The sequence below is a fragment of the Elaeis guineensis genome, chromosome 4, assembly GCF_000442705.2.
Source record: "Elaeis guineensis isolate ETL-2024a chromosome 4, EG11, whole genome shotgun sequence".
In the NCBI taxonomy this organism is placed as follows: domain Eukaryota; kingdom Viridiplantae; phylum Streptophyta; class Magnoliopsida; order Arecales; family Arecaceae; genus Elaeis; species Elaeis guineensis.
Window position 1 is genome coordinate 32,297,967 of NC_025996.2, and position 20,887 is coordinate 32,318,853.

The 20,887-nt window shown below is 37.8% G+C and overlaps 1 protein-coding gene across 1 annotated transcript; it reads right to left on the minus strand.

Annotated features, from left to right (window-relative positions):
* Positions 1-144: 144 nt before the first annotated feature.
* LOC105043066 (autophagy-related protein 9) lies at positions 145-16,041 on the minus strand. The gene is given in 11 exon segments (XM_029263954.2): positions 145-621; positions 624-1,309; positions 7,024-7,134; positions 7,228-7,298; positions 7,373-7,450; positions 9,495-9,701; positions 9,788-9,967; positions 11,716-11,938; positions 13,114-13,434; positions 13,525-14,061; positions 15,541-16,041. Coding segments are annotated over 11 exon segments (2,589 nt in total). The 5' UTR covers positions 15,552-16,041; the 3' UTR covers positions 145-457.
* Between the last annotated feature and the right edge of the window lie 4,846 nt (positions 16,042-20,887).

A 20,887-nucleotide genomic window follows, 5' to 3' on the forward strand; every position in this document is an offset into this window, starting at 1 on the left:
ATAAAATAAAATTATACAAAATTGGATATTTGGGTTTCGGTTGCTCAGCTAGCCAATACAATGAGCTAGTTTTAGCTGCAGATCTAGTGCTTCTTTATTCCATCCACGTTAGAATGAGTGTGTTGTAAAGAAAAGCAGCCAGTATGAGTTCTGAAAGAATTGTAGTAATATGACATATAATTTCAATGTTTACATTTAAAACAGTTTCCTTCTGGGTTGGGAGAGGTGGGCTTCCTGCATCCAGGCACAAGAAACATTCTAAACTCACGTGATTTACTTGCCAAAAAAAATTGTTCTAGGCGTAATGAATCTATGCACAAAAGAATACCACCCATTTCCCACCAACAGTTACTAAACATCAGAATCCACACTAGCCCTTAACCTTTTCCATTGCAGATGAAAAGCATGGCTAATACAGGTTCTCCAAATCAATTGTTATAGATCTTTGTGCATTTCATTAAACTGGATCATTGCTCCGCGGTATTATTCTTACAGGAAGACTTAGTAATGGACCACCAAAAACATTTGTTACTTGATGGTTGGAATCTCTATTCTTTCCTGTGTCATCCACAAAATGGAGATCAAGCCCTTCATCCTTATCAGAGTCATCCATGTACATGTCCGAGACAGTGTGTGGATGTTCTTCCAGTTTTCATCTCCTCTGTCATCACTTCCTTGATCCTCCATACTTCTCTCTGACAAATAATCACTGTGATGGCTAATATTGGGATCACCAAAGTTTGGAGGCTCAAGAAAACTAGCTTGGGGCCCAGATGACTGAGGGATGGGGCGGGCCCACCAAGGGTTAATAGCATGGTGTACGGAATGCCTTTGCTGAACGATATCATCCCTGAGGAAAGGGCTGGAAGTGGAAGCCTCTAAGTGACTCTGTATTCTATCTGAGAAGGAAAGATCCCAGCTTTTATCTTGCACCTCAAATTCAGCTTCTGGTCTGTTCATCGGTGACCACATATCTTGGCCTGGACTGAGTGCAGCATCAAAAGATGATGGGGGCAAGTCATTAGAGTTGTCTACTGGATGCAGAGGCCGAGAAGTGTAATACCAATCTAGTAGACAGTGGTCCAAGGGATAATCATTTGTACAGATGCCCCTGCTGCAAACATTCCTTGATCTATGAGTGATTTCACCTTGGCCTCTTAAACTTGAGGTAAACTGCCATGTCCTGTTTGGTGAACATTGCTGATGGGATCCTGGATGATGCATATGTTGCTCCCTAAATTTGCTAAGGTTGGATAGAAATAGTTGACCATGAGCACTTGGTTCCCAAAATTGGTAGGTGCTCTGGAAACTGTACAAAAAAGAAAGAAGTCAGTTACAAGATTGAGACGCACAGTTTAGCAACGACCCAAGTAAACACTGAAATACAATAACATATGCAAAATAAACTCTCCACACTAAATCAAACCATAGAGACCCATGTTTTTGCTTGGAGTTAACAGGCATTTTCATTAGCTAGGCTTATTTTATTATAGAAATCTTCTCTCCTTCCTCCATCTAAATAGTATATCCTTTAGCCATAACTTTGAAAAACAGAGAGGAGGTTGTCACATGAAAGTTGGTCCTTGATTTATTCATCTGTTCCCAATCTAAAATTTCTCATTTGGTTCAGAATCTTAGAATTTTCAACTTTTACTTCAAAATGAAGATACAATTTTCTCATATTAGAGGAAAGATTCCTTTTTGAGGGTAGGCCTGTGAATAGATCCAGCAGAGATGGGGTGGAGCCTGTAGCTTAGTGGATTTGAGCATGTGGCCAAAAAATAGCACAATCAACAACTAAATCGGATAAACTAGGCCTAGTCATTGCTGCAAGTCACCAATTACAATATTTCTCTCAGCATGCTTGCCGATGAGATCCTTGTTGTTGTTCCAAAATAAAATGTGTGTAGACGTGTAGAGAGAGAGAGAGAGAGAAAGAGAGAGAGGTTAACTAGGGCGATTGACCAGATTTCACATTAAATCCTACCAGTGAAATTGGAAGACAAGGGTCCAACAATAATAATCTACGCCATTAAATGTGATCCACTATTTCGAGATTACTCGCATACAAAAAATCATGTAATTCGAGAATCCTAGCCCATGCATCAAGTGGTAAAAAATGGGCAGTTTGTATAAACATGATATAATACCCACTTGTGACCACTCGATGCAGCCCTTAGGGGTCACTCAAATACCAGATTTTTTTGGTCTCTGGACAATTTACAAGTAGTAGTTCATATTTAATGACTTGAATAGTTATTGCTGGACCCCCATCTGCTGATTTCTCTTGACCAGATCCAACTTGAAATCTGGCCAACCAGAACCTTGTCTACTTCCCTCTTTCTCTATACATACATACATACATACATACATACATACATATATACACATACATATATACGTAGAGAGAGAGAGAGAGAGAGAGAGAGAGAGAGAGAGAGAGATGAACTATGCTCTGTTTGATCGGATTTCAAGTCAGATCTGATCTAGCGAAATCGGAAGGCAAGAGTACGACACCGATGATATGAGCCATTGGATAAGATCTTTTACCTCCGAACTGCTTAAACATTAAAAATAACATGACTTGGAGACCCTAGCAAATGCATCGAAGGGTCAAAAATAGGCACATGTATCATTTAAATTATCCATTTTTGACCAATTGATGCATAGGCTAGCATCTCCAAACCACATGATTTTTTGTTTGCAAGTAATTTAGAGATAGTATATCACATTCAACAACTCCCATCATTGATGCCGGATCCATGCCTTCCAATTTTCACCTAATTGGATTGACATCAAAGCCAATCGACCGGATCCTAGTTCACCTCTCCCTCTCTCTATATATATAATGTATATATGCATGCCGATATATGAATACATGCATGTTAGATTAGATACACAATATGGACATGCATGCATGCATGTGTGTGTTATCCATGAATGCATGCATGCATGCATATGTGTGTGAAATTAATTGCAAGAGCACCAGTAATAAAGATTACTTGAGTAAACTCTTGGGAGACACTTCCATGTTTTGAACTAGAACCTGCTCCCATGTACCTATAATTATCAAGGGCCTTGCTTTTTAAGTTTTCCATCCATATTTCTCAATGAGTTCCAATTTATTTATATTTTTTTCTTCTGCATCTCTCTTTCTTCATCATCTTTTTTGTTTCCTAAGATTGTCATTATAACTGAACCGATGCATACTGAACTTTGTCAGTTTCTTCAATGTTACTTGGACAAGCGACAAGTGTTAAAATCTCTAAGTGTCTAAAATAATTTGACAAGGGAACTCTTAGTAATCACACATGATAATACACCTATATCTTAATCATATATTGTTTGTGCAAATATCGATCGATCATGTGAACAAAAATAAAAAGTTGGAACTATTGCTTCTATTCACAAAATTTATTAAGGTCCTCTAACTGATATGTTAGACAAAATAACTTTCATGCAGTAGCATACAAGCTAGGCACATCATGATGATATCATGATTTAAATGTATGAAGTGTCAAGGAAGGTCATAAGAGTCCCAAATGTCCAAGCACTAGAAATGTCAGGAAACTCTGATCATGTGAACAAAAATAAAAAGTTGAAACTATTGCTTCTATTCAACAAAATTTATTAAGGTTCTCTAACTAATATGTTAGACTAAATAACTTCCATGCAGTAGTGTCCAAGCTAGGCACATAATGATGATATCATGATTTAATGGTATGAAGTGTCAAGGAAGGTCAAAAGAGTCCCAAATGTCCAAGCACTAGAAATGTCAGGAAACTCAAAATCTAGAGACATCAGTTCCTGATCTTGCAACATTTCCATATATGCTTATCAGTATATCGAATTCTGCTTAATACAAGTACTTGTCACAAGAAAGTTTGTTATTTAAGCACTCCTTGGTGTTCCATATAGGTACTATGGTATCATATATATCAAATATCTTCACCTCATTCAGAAGTTCCAGAGAATTATGTGTTGAGTCTTGTTGATTAAAAAATTTCATAATGTGAGGTGTAGGCAAGATCGTCTTAGATATTAGCAGAACATGTTACTTTGAACTCATTCTAAGAGATTTTATATGCATTTTCAAAAGAAAAATTACAAGTTCTATGATTGAATTTCGAAATGACAGAAGTCGGGACTACAGGGTACGAGATTGGAAGGAGAGATAGGCAAGCTTATGGGAGAATATGAAGTGACAGAGAAGCTAAGGAGTCTGTGCTGTTCATAGTCAATGTTAAGTGGAATAAAACAGAAGTTAAATTATCATCATAATGCGTAGTTATTCATCTTGATAAAAATAGAAGGCTGATAAGAATATCTCACTTCCTCACAATCTCATTTAAAAGCCTCTCCTTCACCCTTCCATGTTTCGTTTCCCCAATTAGATCCTCCAACACTCCCCCCACCCCCCAACCCCCAACACACACACACACAAAGAAGAAGAAGAAGAAGAAGAAGAAGAAGAAGAAGAAGAAGAAGAAGCATGCAATATGATACTATTATACACATTTGATCATTTTTAAGTCAATTACTATATCAACTTTCATATAGTAAAGAGGTCTAGAAACTGTTCAGTTTGTAATAATTAAAAAACTATAGATATATTACAGGTATATGTTGAGCAGATCTCTATAACTTGAAGCTTTGTCAAGCACATGCATGAATCAGGTTCCAAAACTCTAGAAAGAGTATTCATGTGGATAATTGCTACACTAGGCTGCTGATGGGTGATTACTGGTAATGATTTATGCATTGTTTCCAATTGCCCAGAGATTAACGTACCCATAACCTACAATGCATGTAGTTGAGCATTCTGAACAGCTATGAAAGAAATTTACATTCTAATAATGAAACGTTTAAATTTTAATTAGCTCCAAGACCTCAGCAGGCTTGACAAGTAGATTCCTTATCGACTTTCTCCAGCAAAGGAACTGATCAGAAACCTCGTATGCAACAAAGGAACGGATCAGAAACCAGGTAACCAAGTGTTAGATCCTATTCATTTGTTTGACTCAGAAAAAGACTCCAGCATGCCAACTGCACCAACATATGTGGCAGGTCTTGCACAGTTGGATCCATCTGACACCTCATCTAAATTGTTCATGTTTGAATCAATTTTATTTGGTTTCATTTTATAATAATTAATATTTGAATCAAGTTCCACGTGTTGCCATCATATTCACTCATACAAGGGACCCTAGGATCTATATAAACCCTTGCGAACTTAGTTTTACACATAATAATCGAATAAGAATTTCTTTTAAATTTTAATTGTTCTTGGTGGAGTTAATTTCAACTCTTCCGATAGCTTAAATTGGAAGTTCAAAGGCCAATGGCAGATTTACCAAGGAACTGGCAAACAATCACCAAAGACTTGGTGGATTCCGAGCATGGACGAAGATCTCTTGTAGCAACAATGCAAAATCTGCCACTCCTTCCCACACAAAAAAAAAGCTGATTGCAACTTCAAATACTAAAAATCCTATGAACCTAACAGGGATCCTTAGGGCCCACTATGATCCGATCGGGAAGAAGGGGGAATTCCCTCAACCCACTCAACTCTAATATCTCAAAAGAAAATTAAAGGAAAGTGAAAAATTGTGAAAATAAATTTTACATCCCCTTTTCTTTCAGTAACGATCCACACTTCCATAAACTAAGGTACACAGCCACTATTATAATAGTAGTGAGCTCTCTTGCACAATTTGGGTTATATTCCTCTCCTAGTTAGAATAAAATAGGTCTCTAAAAGTAGATATGACTAGTAGAAATTATCACAAAAAAAAAAAGCTAAACTCCTATAGGAGGTAGATCTCGACTTCTACATCAACTTTGCCTTCTGTCGCTTTACCTAATTCTTCATGGATCAGGAGATAATATTCAATCAAAGTCTTTCTTGAAAAGAACTTTTGGTTTTACCGACCTGCTTCGAAACTCAAACGATGGAATTTAGGCCCATTTTAACCTCCTATTGGATTGATCTTAAGTTGTAGATCTCAAAAAGTTATCTGATAAAAAAATGATTATCTCAAGCAAGCATTGTATGACTAAGTTATGGTCTCCGGAAGTTTGGCTCATGATTCAGCTTCGGATGTGGTGGATCTCGCTCTTGGACCATACTTAGGCCTATTTGTAGAGGCCAAAGTTGTCCACATCGAGTCTGATGATTCTCCTCGATCACACTATATAGCGAGATCAATGGTAAGACCTGGATTTTCGTACTAGCAAACTATTAGAATCATTCACTTTACAACCCCAAGCAAAATTGCTTTAGTGATCCAGATGTAACCTATGAAACCCAAGTAGTGCAATGCCACCAAGTCAATTCACTTTTGACAAGTAGTAGTAAGAGATGCCTGATTAATGTTTGATGACACTTTTACACATTTTTGGTTTTGTTTGACCTTGTGAACGTGCTAATGGGTCAGTCCTCCTTTCCAAACTTTTTTTTACCTCAGTTCTTGATTAAATAATTAGCAATTGCTTACAAATTCTTCTTGTTTCTTAGGTAACAGGTATGTGTGATAGCATATTGTTGTTTGACTTTTTTCTTGATTTCTACCCTCTTAAATATTACTTAATTGATCGGCTCAACTATCTATTTGGATAAAGATAAAATCAGTTATGCCCTTGAATAAACAATTAGATACACCAACCTTGTTACTTCCATCAAAAGATAAAATGCTATAGTAACCAGATAATATAACAATAGTTGTCACAAATAAGATGGGTACATTACATCTAAAATATAACCTAGTATACATGACAAAAAAGAGATAAAAGATACTATTGGTTTTTCACAGCATAACTGACCTTTTTATAATCAGTAATCTACAAATACTAAAATGGAAGTGCGATGAATCGAAGTGAGTAAATATCTTCATATGACATATACAAAATCAGATGAAACCCCATCAACGCAACACCAAGAATTGCATGTGACATCAAAGACACACTCAACAAGCTTCAATAGTTTGTGTGTGTGAGCTCGTGCAGTGGGGGGTGCAGGAATACCTTAAGAATGATTTTTCTAGTTTCCCTTGGGAACTCCTCATGTCTCTTGCAGCATCAAATGGGGATCCATACTTTCTATTTCCATGCCTTTCAAAGTCAAACAAACTCAAGCTACAATACAAAACCGAGGTTAGACATGATGAAAATGGTGTGAGCTTTTTGATTATTACAAAGAAATAACTAAACAGAAAGAGAGTGATTTACCTGCAAACATGGCCAACACCTTCAACATACACAGTGAAGTCCGAAATGAAGCGCAAGATGTCATCGACACGCTGTAAATCAACAAAAAAAGGGTTTAGATGCCTAGAAAATATGATAGTTTCTCAAAGGCAGCACCAAAATTTACCTTTGGCACTACAAATATTAGCAAGTATGGAGTGACTAAAATTGATGCCATCTCCTCCACTAGCATCATTCCAGTGTACTGCATTGTCAAAGAGTGATCATCAGCAACTTGGTCAAGTCCTTGCAAGCAAGTTGCTGTACTGGAGATGAGTCATATTTTTGAATAAGACAAGATTTTAAATTTCAATCATGAAAGTTTCTTGTCAAGTCTTCTACTAAATGTGTCACTTTAAACTACTTGAAGAAAATTAGAAAAATTGATTAGTGTAAGCATACACTGATAAGCATTATAGATATTAAAAGCAAGATTTTAAATCCCATGAGATGGAGATGTCCCAATATCTCCATGGAATGGGACGCCCCGCTGTCCCGTCTTGTCCCGATAGCCGTCTCGATCATGCATCCCAATAGATATCATCCATCTCTCTCCCCTACTTTTCTCCGATCTTTCTTTTTTTTCTTTTCTTATTTTCTTTCTTTTTCTTCTACCTTTTTGCTTCTCTCTTTCCTTTCTTCCTTCTTTCCTTTTTTCTTTTTCTTCTTCCTTTCTTTCTTTCTTTCGTTTTTCTTCTTTTTTTCTTTCACTTTTCTCTTTTTCCATCTTCCATTCTTTCTTTTCTCTTTCTTCTTTTTTCCTTACATGGATGGGTTTCAAAGTCCCGACCCCATCACGATCCCATTTTCTCACAGGAACGGGACAAGACGGCCGAGACGCCCCCCGTCGTGCCGGGATGTAAAACCTTGATCAAGAGCTTTTAATTCTATAGAGTTTTCAATAGATTTGGATCCAACTTGTTATAGATAGCATCTACAACCTTATTTTAACTTTCAAGGGACGAGAGGAGAGGGAGAGTGCATTAAAAAAATCAAAAGCCTTTTAATCGGGTTTCCTCTATTCAGATTTAGTGTATTCTGGGTTAACCCTAAATTTAAGAGCCCCATTGGATGAACCATGAGAATATTAGTGCAAAACTCTTATGCAAAGCAGCAGACTTATAGAAGAGAGGTCAAATAAGAAAGGATATTTTGAGAGATCTAGGAAGGCAGCCAGAGCATGCAATCGCTAAAGTTTAGGATAATGAACTAGAGCTCTGCACAAAAGTAGCACATCAGAACTACGGCATGACATCACTAATACAATGAGTGGAAATCCAAGGTTAGAAACATAACCCCAAGAATTCCCATTATAATAATAGAGATTTCTCAGTCATTGGATTGCCTACCTTAATTTTTCCTGAAGTTACAAGATACTGGTCACAGGGGCATCCAAACAAGCCCTACAGTCTTATTGTATGGCTGCTTTTGGAACCCTAGTTTGAGTACACTAATTGTTTAAGAGCTCTTGTTTCAGTATCATTTGACTTAAATATTTTTCATGGGGCTATATGGACTCAAATTTCATAATTCTTTCTTCCTTTCATTTCTTTTTCCTTTTGTTAGGGAGCTTCATGAGGAACAAGGTTGTTAAACCTTTCTTGCAGTGGTGATAGGAGCCCTAAATTTTCCTAAAGAGGGTGATTCTTTTCCCTATTATATCATGTACTCTTAAAAGAAATGACAGGGTGAAGATGCTATCAAGAAGAGATAACACGATAATGAACCAATTCTGCAACTTTAGAGATGGAGGATTTCATGAACAAAACAAATTCTGGGGTAGAGTCAAACTTCCGTAACCTTAATCACTAAAATTGTGGCAAGGATATCAAGCAAACTTCTTTCCTATTAAATCTTCAGAAGAAAGAGAACGACGAGCATTTTACTTGATTTGACATCATCCTTGATTGCCTATGGAGAGAAAACCTGCATTTTAGAAGAACATGACAACAGAGAAACCATCAAGGATTCTGAGGTCAGCTGGATCTAGTATTTCAATATCTTGTGCAGAAAGGGGGGAGGAAAGAGGGAGAGGCTAAAAAGGAATTTGTGATGCATGAAAACTAAATGATTAAAATACCATGGAGTGACCTAGGTCCAACTCAAGACTAAGTTTATAGACAATATAACTAACCTAACCCAAGATTCCTTGATCATTGCATCATTTTTTGAACACTTATCACGGTACAACAATTGCAAAATCAGAAGCAGAACTCCTAGAACAGTTGAAGCAAATAATTTTTTTTTACCTGAAATAAGGTTTCAAATTCTACTCGAACAGAGTCACTATTTTCTCTACCACGCCATCTGTTTGGCATGTAATGCGTTTGCTGGACAACCAGAGACATTGCCCCTTCTGGATCAAGGACCTGAAGCTCCTCTGTCACAGCAGCCCTACTTATAGCAGTTACTGTTCCAAAAACAGCGGCATACCAGAATAAATTTCGACCAAATACCTGCAGAGTTTAGTCAAGGAGAAAAGGTCAAAAATATCATAAATTCCTTTTGAGAAATGTAAGATAGGCATAATTGATAGGCTTACATGACCCTCCAGAAGAGATTCATCCAGAATCCCAATGATGATCAGAATGGCAGCAAAACCACCAGAAACAAATGATATAAATTTGGCAATTATGGTGATAAGAGGAGATGGGAATTGCTTTAAATAATTTGAAGCATTTGCAACACTGCTGTTTATTCGATGTTTGAACAAATGGTCTACCTGGAATGTAAGAAAAAGAAATAATAAATAAAAAAGTCAGTGATTGAAAACATTGATGATAGTTGAAAGCAGTCCTCGTATAAACTTATTATCATCCAAGCATTTGCCGAGTGTTTTACAGCATTTTTCCTTCAAGGGCTCATGAAAACATTAAGTGGGCCTTGAAGCTGCATGACTTATGTTCCAAAGTAGGATTTATTTACATCTCCACATCGTTATTTAGAAAGGATTATTTATTCCAAGAAGCCATCAGTGCATATGTTGATTAAAAACTACTAATACAAAGCAAATTATCACAGCTATATTAGAAAATACAGCAGGTTGATCTAAGAAACACTGTAGTTCTCCAGAAACTAGCAGGTTTAGTCCCAAAATTTGAATTAATTCGAGATCAATATCCCACTGAAATCCATTCACTTTGGTTGAAATTTTATGGTTTCGTCTGAATCTAAAATTCTTGCAGTATGAATTCTGCAAATTGAATGGTGATCCACAAATTAGTTCCCCACCCCCTATTTACATTCGAACTGGGTTAGTGAATTGCTTATGAGACTGTATTTCAATATGGATCTTTAGTTTACGAGTTGTGTATCCGAGATTAATGTGATTGCTTGTACTAAAATTGGTCATCTTCCAACTTCATCCTGATACTTTGTAGGCCTAAGGTAATTCCTACATATGTTAATGATTACATAAGCATTCTCTATGATGATAAGGTAGGTTGTTAACTTGTCACCTGGCCTTCCAGTAGAGGAGGCAATTTATGACCCAACCCGCCTACCCGACCCACAAACAACTTGGTTTAAGCAAGGTTTAGGTTAACATAAATGGATTTGGGTCATAAAGGGTCAACCCATGTAGACCTGTTTGTTAAATAGGTTGGGTTCAAGTTTAGACCTTTGACCTGTTTGACATGTTTAATCATTATGTCGGGTCATAATGCTATTTATTTAACTTGTTTAACCTATTTTTGTCCTATTTAATCCAACTTGCTTAACCTATTTCACTTGTAAAAGACCCACTTAATATGTTTAACTCATTTAACCTGACTTGACATATTTAATAAAAGGTCGGGTTTAATAAACAGGTTGGGTTCAGATTGACAAATTTTTGACCCGACCAGCATCTAGCCTGACCAACATCTAAACTGACTCATAACCGCATGACCTGACCCAATTGCCACCCCTACCTTCCGGGCATCATTGCTAACCACCATTTTAGCCCAAAGATGCCTTGTCCAAGAATCATGCAGCAATTTTACAAAGTTGATGTTAAGTTGACAGCAAGTCTTGAAAATATGCTGAATTAATTCATGAAGCCTTCTTGAGAGAGTGTTAATATTGAATCAATGTTCCCATTTTGATTGGGAAAGGATTGAATTATGATGACAGGAGAGCTAATGAATTGCCAGCAAATTGCCCATCTTTGTAAACCTTTTATTTATCCACAAGATGATGTGCTTCCTCATGGAAGTCCTCAATATATTAAAAATATGTTTCCAAAACAATGGATACTAACTACCTAGTAAATATAGAGGAGTCATTAGTTTAAATTCAGGTGAATTTATGATGATGAGGTCATAATTTCATGAATAAGCAGTCTTAAAATTGGCTTCCTAATCTACATAAATAAGAGTTGTAAGATATCAATCAATAAATTGAACTGGTAGGCTATTCTTAATCAGTTCCTAAAAAAACAAGTGCACAACAGTATGTCTGTTAAGACTTAACAGTGAGTAAAATAAGTACCTCATTGAACTCCCTGAAAATCCACTTTGATAAGTTAGACCACCTCCGAGATGATGCTATGCTTGGATGATTATAAAATTGTTCAGCATGCCGGAGGAAGAGATATACCAACATAAAGATCATAATGCATGGTGCTATGAGAAACATCCCAATCCCAACAACCACGAGTCTCTTCTTTAATAATGAAGAATTTGTGAGAAACTCCCTTCGGACACAAAATTTACTGCAATTGTTTTCTTTCAAAAAAGATGTCAACCCGCAAGAAGATAGATATCAAAATTTTCAAATAAAATAAATGTTATACCATCCGTAAGATCTTATTGCAAAGAATTTTGACTGCAATGTACGATCCTCACTTCTTAATGACCAGGTAAACACATGAAGTGACTGGTTCTAATAAAACCGATAAATGCAACAATAATAAAAATTACCAAATCTGATTCCATATACTAATTATAAAGCCACAAACAGAAACATATCAACAATTCTATGGGATCAGTTCACTCTATATTTTCGTCATATGCCACACACCTTTCCATGGATTTCTTTCTCATGGGCATCATCACCACTCAGTAACATTGGATTTTCATCAGTAACTCAGTACACGATTCTACACCTGCCCCAGATGGTTGGGATAAGACCGGATGGTTATGGTTGATACGACAATCCACGATTGATCAAAAGGAAAAAAGGTAGAAAGCAAACATGCATATCAAACATCATACACCATGAGAATAAAATTTATTTTTGAATTTTAATATATAATTACATCCATTTATTTGAATAATGATTTCCATAAAGCCTTACCCATCTATATGAGGTTAATCATGTTTTTATTCAGACCCAACCATCTCTTTTGAGGTTAGCAATACCTAGAATTTGGTTAGCAATACCTGTTATGTTTGATTATGTAAGAAAATGCCAGTACACAAATATTCCAATAACTTAAGGGTATGATGTCATTGTATTCCAACCTATATCTAATTTTTGACACTAATACAAATATACACCTCCATCTATATTCTCCATATTACCAAGGCAAAAGTTTATAGGTAAGGGCTACTAATTAATCTTTAATTCCACATGTTCCAAGCCCAACACATGCAGAGTAGACATGCTGTAAAATCATGAATATGATCAAGAATAGAACCTGGTCAAATAGATGGTCTTAGCATGCTTGACTTAAGAAGTATATATAACTTGAAAAATTATTAATAGTCATCATAACAAATCAAATCAACATCCTTCTGCCCCTTTATATGCATGGTTCGTTATCCCCAATGCATTTCGAAAACTGGTACGTATCAACTGGTTATTCAGCACCCACAATCTCAAATGAAGACACAATTAACACAAGAATATGCGTTGAAATGAAACATAGATTTAGACACAATTTACCTGTCAAACATGCTTTGAAATATGCACCAATTCAAGGTCCATTCAAGAGTTTTCGGTAAGATTAGATGATGTTTCCTTCCATTTGTTCTAGAATTGACAGCTGGGCCAACTCCCGGAACCCATGAAGAAATTGGAAATGCAAGAATGCCTCTATTGAGCATCCCAATTAAGTAGTTCTCCTTGCGCATTATTCGCATTATCACTTCATGTGCAGAGAGATCCTTAACCACACAAAGTTGTTGCGACTTCTGTAATTGTACAAGCTTTTCTAGAATTTTAGGCCAAGGCGTCGTTTGAATTTCACGATCTGTGACATTAAGACTGAACAAGACAAAATGGAGATAAAATGAACTATGGTTCATTAATGATTCGAAAGTCTAAGAATGAATAAAAATAAATCTGCAACGTTACCTATTATAATAGAAGTGGCGAATTTTCACCATGTTTTTGAACTGTACAAAGAACTTCAGAAAGTTGAAAAGTCCATAGAAAGTCAATATAACCATGGACCCAACAATCATTACTTTGGTAAATGTTAAAGGAACTAATGGATGCTGCTTAATGACCTCTTTTGCCAGATCACAAGGCTTTTCTCCTGACTCAACTGCTTCCATCCCACACTTTGCATGGAGCAAGGCATTCCAATCAACAAACAATAAGAAAAATGCAATAAAACATATCATGAAGATCACATTTAAAATTTCAACTATCCACTTGATGATGATGCACCGAAGACCTTTCTCACAGTAATAATTATACAGCCTTTCAAAGAACAGATCTAAATCAGCAATTGGTTCTGATTTCAGTCCTTCATCATTAAGCAGTCCAGATGGGCTCTCGCTACCAGATCTTGGCAACCTTCGGTAGTCAGACAATTCTATCTCAGGTGGTGCGTCGCTAAGCAACTGAGTTGTTAGTGATGCTTCGCTTCTCCATGGCCATTCGAACCTGCTGGGAGCAATTGCACCCTTCTGAGCACTACTCATCATTCATAAAAACTCAAACCAAGCACATACACCCAGTCCATGCCACAATCTTATCATCTGAAAGATAAAGAAAAGGGTTGAAGCTTTTAATAAGAAATAAGGTGAAAAATTATAAGATTACAATTCATAGATATATTTTCATGACACTAAATGTTAAACAACCTCCATTTTTATGAAAGGATACACAGAAATTCATATGTTCAGTTCATGATAATTGGTAATGAATTGGCCCCACATACTTATTCTCCAAATATCTTGTATTTTCTTGTTTCCAATTCTGGATGGATAAACCTTGGCATACCAAGTGTATTAATTTGGGAGGATTTATATAGATGATTAAAAAATTCATGTGTCACTGTCATGCCACCTGTGCCAATCAGAAATTTAATCTATGTTTCTAAATATAATATCAAATGGACCACTTTCATACATTGATGCTAGAGTCTAAATCTATTTTCAATATATTTCTATGATAGTTTTGTTCTTCGAATTAAAGAATGATCAATTGTTTTATACTCGCATATCAACAATGCAATCATTTCTTTTAGTAGCAAATTTTCATATAGCAACTGAAGCTAACACCCTTCAAATTACTTGTTCAGACAACAAAACCAACAGTTATTCTCATAATACAAAAGAACGAAAAGAAGTATGCTTCCAACAATGTATTTAGTCGAGCAAATCAAAAGCCAAAAAGGAAGTGAAAGAAGAAAATGATGTGAACTGTACCAAAAACTATGAATGTTCCATATGAATACTCTGCTTTACAAACCAGACTGCTCTTCAAAGTCACGCCCTGGTTGAGTGACTCATCACCTATAGTCTACAGGGATTGGTTTGCAATTCGATATGAAGGAAACTTTGTTTCCTGAAGGCTGCTGAAAATGCTACTATGCTCACAGCTGGCACCGTTATGCATCCTGCCAATTACCAGCCTTAGGTGTTCCAAAACAGGAAGACCTATCAAATTCAGCAGTCTCAGTATTAGGAGCACGGAGTTTATTCCTATCTTGCGTCTACATTTCCATCACTTCGGTACTATCTTGATAAAAGGGGGCACATTAAGAAGCTAATGTTTTGAAATTGGTGTTTTCTTGGGCTTTTCTCCGTAGAGAACTCTGGTTCCTGTTTCATTGATGCCACCCAAATAATTTCCAGAAAAGTCATCGGAGCCTTGTGTATCTAGAACGAATGAACACCGGAATAACTAAAAAAAGCAGTTAAAATGAATTCTAAATTGCAACAAGAACAAGCCATCCCAATTTCAACGATATACTACTTAAAAAACAAAAAAAAAACAGATTTTGATGCACAATTCCAAGAATTCCAACAGAGGATCATCACCTCAAAACCAGAAACAGCTCAAGAAATCAATACAAGAACCAACACCAAAAAAAATTTCCAAAGAAAGAATTTATAGATTACTTGGCCAGCAACTCACCTGCGAATCATGGGAACTTAGACGCCGCCCAGCGATCGACGCATCAAAACCCTTGGAAAAATCGGGTCTTTCCGGTGCCAAGAAGAAGAATCCGTCTCGAAACCGACGCGAAGGCCAAGAGACCGAGGAAGACGGAACAACGAAGAGTTCTTGAAAGGGCGAAAGAGAGAGCGCGGGGGAGGGGAAGAGAAATAGATAAAGGGGAGCGGCAAAAGGGAATTATTGGAAGCTAACCCAAGCGGCGATGGATTGAAGGAGAGAGGGAAGATTAATTGCGTGGAAAGGAGAGAAACCTCGTCTTTTCCTTCCTATTTCTCCTTTCCCCTTACAATAATTATAGGGTAATAATAATGATCGATACGTTTTAGGCGTTAGGGTTGTGCTTACTTCTACGTCCGTCCCTCTCCTGGTTTTTGATAAAATCCGCCTCTCTCCCGTTTTTCATGTCACAGATGTGGATACGGGAGACGTAGCGGCAATGGATAGCTTCATGCTCGCACCAAACCAGCCGCCATGGACCGGACACTCAAGGCAGACTTGGGCTCTGAGATTTAGTCCTGCATTATACTGTGTTGGACCAGGGTTCAATAGAAGAGGGCAAGGGGTGGCCAAATTTTGTCTCACCTGTCTAACCAATACAGTCTGGATTGGAAAAAGATTGGATCCACACTGTTCATCTTTTGGGCCTTTGTGAGAAGAATTATCCAAATATGAGACCGCCAGTTTTGAGGCTAAAAACCCAAACAATATTGACTTGAGGTCTATAAATATGGACAATATGGTCTTTGCCAGGCTTATAATTGCAGACTATCTTGGTTGACTTAAATAGAAGTCATGATCAGGTTGGGTCGAAATTAAACTATTTACAATCATGTTAAACTTGTACTCTTATTGTCTAATTTGTATGCAATATTTAATGGTTAGGTCACTGCGCTGAAAATAAAAGTGATAATTTATGATCCGATCTGTCAAACTACTCATAAACAATTCACTTTAAATAGATTTGGATTTGACATAAATAAATTTGAAAATGAATAATCGTCTAAATTTATTTATTAAATAGATTGATTTTAGGTTTAGACCTTTGATACATTTAATTCATTTGGATCTATTTAATAATTATAACTCAATCCATTTTAACCTATTTAACTTGTTTAAAATATGTTTAACATATTTACGATTTATTTAATCCAATCAATTTAACATGTTTAATCTAACTTTGCCTATTTAATAAATGGATGATATGGGTCAGATCATATTGCCTGCTTGATAAATCGGTCATATTCAAATTTGAATTAAATTTTTTTGATCTAACCAGCATCTAACTCGGCCCTTGTCTGGCACGACCCCTTTGATTGCCATCCTACTGAAAACAGAACTGGTGAGGGTTGGTGAACTAAAATCAGGGTTCAATTCCAACGGTAAAATGTTGTTTCTGAAATTTAGGTTCAAGTCTGATGGGAAACGTAATTAGTGCCGCGAACAGGTCGGTTTTAACTCTTTTAGAGTGTTGGGGTTGTCTCGTGCCATGAACATGATTGTTTCTGCAGCGAGAAGTTAACGGGCATGCCGAGACAGATCAGATTCATGGTTTCAGAATTCTTAACATAAGGCAGGGGCAAATACCTTTGGATATCATGGTTTTTTTTTTTCCATCTTTTCTGTTATCTTGTTTTAATGTATCATGCTTATTTCGTGTAGAATTTGCATCTCATTTTTCTCATGAAATGAATGATGGGCAATTCCCATCTCTCTCCGGAAAAAATTATCATATAAATTACATCGATCTTAATCTTGAACATGAGAACAATTTCCATTTCATTTTGTTCCCCATCATCAAGGTTAAACACTGGGGATGCGAATTATAAATCTGTATCCTGGATTTGAAAAACTTGTGTAGCCACTTGAAGTCACCCAGTTTAACCAGTGCTTCTTACCTTAGCATACTTCATTCCATACTTCTTGGGCATCTTGAAATTTCTGGCAGCCTTATTCTACCAAGGCCATTGGAGAGTGCCAGGTGAACTATTAAAATCCTCTTTTGATGGTGTAGATTCCTTGCAGGCAAAGGAAGGGGATCACCGGTCTTGTGGTACATGGAAGACAATACCGATACCTACAGTCTAACATCTGAAAAGTTCAACCATGTAAATTATGTGCCTTGCAACCTAAGGTAGCTATTTCTAATTTAAGTTTTAAAATAAGATCATGAGTTAATAGGAGCATATAGATTAGACTTCTACGTAAGCCTTGAGTAATGAAGCAGAGCTTTTAAAGTTGAGTAGCTTGCCAGTATTATTTAAAAGGAGGATGTTCCTTCCTGTCTTGAAATATATGTAGTTTAGCTGCTAGTGAGCAGTAGCTACGATAACTCATCCCGGAGCAACAAGATCACATCATAGAAGAGTGTTTGAAGAATTCTTTTTACTCATTAACATAAGGATTTTGACCTAGCATTATTTTTTGTGGTTTTTTTTTTTGGATAGCGAGAAAGGTTCACTATAAATTCTATCTTCTAGTTGGAACACTATATCCAAGTACTTGCACCATAACCCATCCATCTTTCAGTAGGAAGCTTAGCACCTCCTTGGATGGCAGCAGTAGCAACTGGTGCCGAAGCGCATCCAGACTACGATCTAGCAAAAGAGCTAAAGGAGTTCGATGATACGAAAGCCGGCGTTACTCGTCGAGTCTAGTGTGTCCAAGATTCCAAGAATTTTCATCATTATTAGGGAAGTCTGACCAAGACACCATCTTCATGGGATCTTTTTGATACCACACGTCGCAGCAGAAAGAAAGAAGAATAAAACAGAAATACAATCAAATACGTAGATCAGCCCAAAAGCTCGCCTCTACGGGATATACAAGTTTTATTATGAAAAAGAAAAAATTACAACAGGAGATCACACCCTCAGCCCTCATACACCTAATCTCTCCCTCATAAAAGCTCTCTCTAGGAAGACCCCTTAAACCCTCAAAGTGACTGCCGTCTGCTGCCTGAAGCATCCTGCCTCTACTCTCCGACGGTTGCTACCATGGATACCAAGCCTCTGTTCACCATAGGGTCTTTTAAAAGCCTAGAACCGAGCTTAATCTCGAGTATAGAACGCATAAAAGGTCTCTGTTCGAGTCCTGATGGGATACTGTGACCAAAACCAAGTCGAACAGCACTTTTGATCACGTCAAAGCCTCCAAAAATCGCCAGATCATGATCGAAAATCATACGAGCCGTCGGATCGTGCAACAGGCCACCCAATCTATGAAAATCCCTGTGAACCATGAGAAACGGTGTGGAATCCATCTTCCAGTCCATGTGGACCACATGAAATGCAGAAGAGAAACGCCCTGGTCCACACAGGGGGCGTGGACCGCGTGGTCCGTGATAGGCCACGTGCGTGCCCGTGTGCTCGCTCGTGCTGGGCCCGCCCGAGTGGTTGGCCCGCTCACTCACGTGCGTGGCACCAGGCCCTGGTGGCCTACCGCTCGTGGGCCCACTCCGACGGCCCGTGGGTCGTACTACCTTCATGTTAGCCTTCTATCGTGCATATCTTTGCCATCCGAAGTCCGTTTGGATTGTTTTTGAGCTTGTTGAATTCCATTCGTTGTTCTGGATCTTACTGTGAGCTTAGTGTGGATCAAATCTCGAGATATCAAATCCTAACAATCTCCATCTCGATTCGACATTCGGCTTTTTTCTAACTCTGAAAGCTTTGGATCTCCTCGCCTCCATATTCTGAGGCAATCACCTGCTGATCATGGATGGATAAATATTAGAGTCGAGCCAGGCCGCTTGATCTTATCTCATCGTATGCTATGTTTTTCTGATCTGAGATCTGCTCGGGGTATCCTTCTGTGGCAATAGAAATCTCATCCTGTGATATCGCCTCTCATTCTCCCGAGTCTCATGTCCAATCCACCTCCATAAGGAGCTCCACCTCACTCTGGGTTCTTCTGGCTCTTGAAGCTTCACTTCGCACTGGACTCCCCATCAGGTAGTAATGTCCTCTCGTCTTCTTCTTTTTCTCTAAAATAAATCTATCATCGTACAACACCTTCAGAATTCCTCCATCAATTATCGTTCTGTAGCCTCTCGAATTCAGTCTGCTTAGTGAGATAAGATTCTGCCTGAAATCAGATATCTATTGAACCTTCTTCAATCTCTTCCTTACACCATCATGTGTTCTTCAGCTGACCGTCTCGATGTCTCTGATCGCACAACTCGATCCATTCGGTAGATAAATAGTGCCCTCATTGCTCTGCAAGGAGTCAAACTACTCCTCTCTACAACATACATGATAGGTGTATGCAGAATCTAAAATCTATTATCGGAAAGATATAGATACCTCGTCAGATATCTTCAGGATATCATCCTCTGATTCGATACTGGCCGTCGCTGCAGTAGCCTTCATCCGATCCTTGAGTTGAGAGCAATCTCTGACTAGATACCTCAACTCGTTATATTGATAACATCTGGTCTTGCTTAAGTCCTTTGTTCTGAACTTAGACCACCCTCGTCGCGATCTCCTATCGCTTCATCTGCCGCCTCCTGCTCCTCCAGAAACCACTAAAGTTGAGCTGCCGCTTGAGCTCGAAGCTGAAATTTTTTTCCTAAGAACTTTCTTCTAGAGAATCACCGTAGTGACCTCATCCATCTTGATGGTGATCTTTCTCACTAGAAGAGTAGTCACTAAAGACTCATACGAAGGAGGAAGCGATGCTAGCAAGACCAACGTCCTGGTCTTCTCTTCAACTTTCTCGCCAATGCTGAAGAGATTGGTGAGGATCTTTTGAAAGTGGCTTAGATGCTCCTGCACGATTTATCTCTTAGTCATCCATAGCTGTAAAACTACATCCAGAGAAAGAGAGTATTGGTGAGAGACTTCGTCATGTACAACTCCTCTAGCTTCAACCACAGCACCATCGGAGAAGTCTCGCTAAGCATACGGATTACCACCTCATTCACTAGATACAAGTGGATCATACCACTGCCTGCATTTGGAGCCGTCTCTAATTCTTCACCTTCATGATAGTTGGCTTCTCTTCGCACAAGAGAGCATCGATCAATCCTTGCTGGATGAGCACATCCTTCACCCTCGCTTGCCACAAGAGAAATTGCTCTTTCCATTAAACTTATTGATCTCCATCTTGATTGAACTTGTTTTCTCTATCTTCAATCTTGTTCACTACTACTGCAACCTGCACTCTAGTACCGCCTCGCTCTGATACCACTTGTTGGGATGTTTGGCCAGAACACCACTTCCACAGGATCTTTTCGATACCATACGTCACAGCAGGTAGAAAGAAGAAATAAAATAGAAACACAATCAAATACGTGGATCAGCCAAAA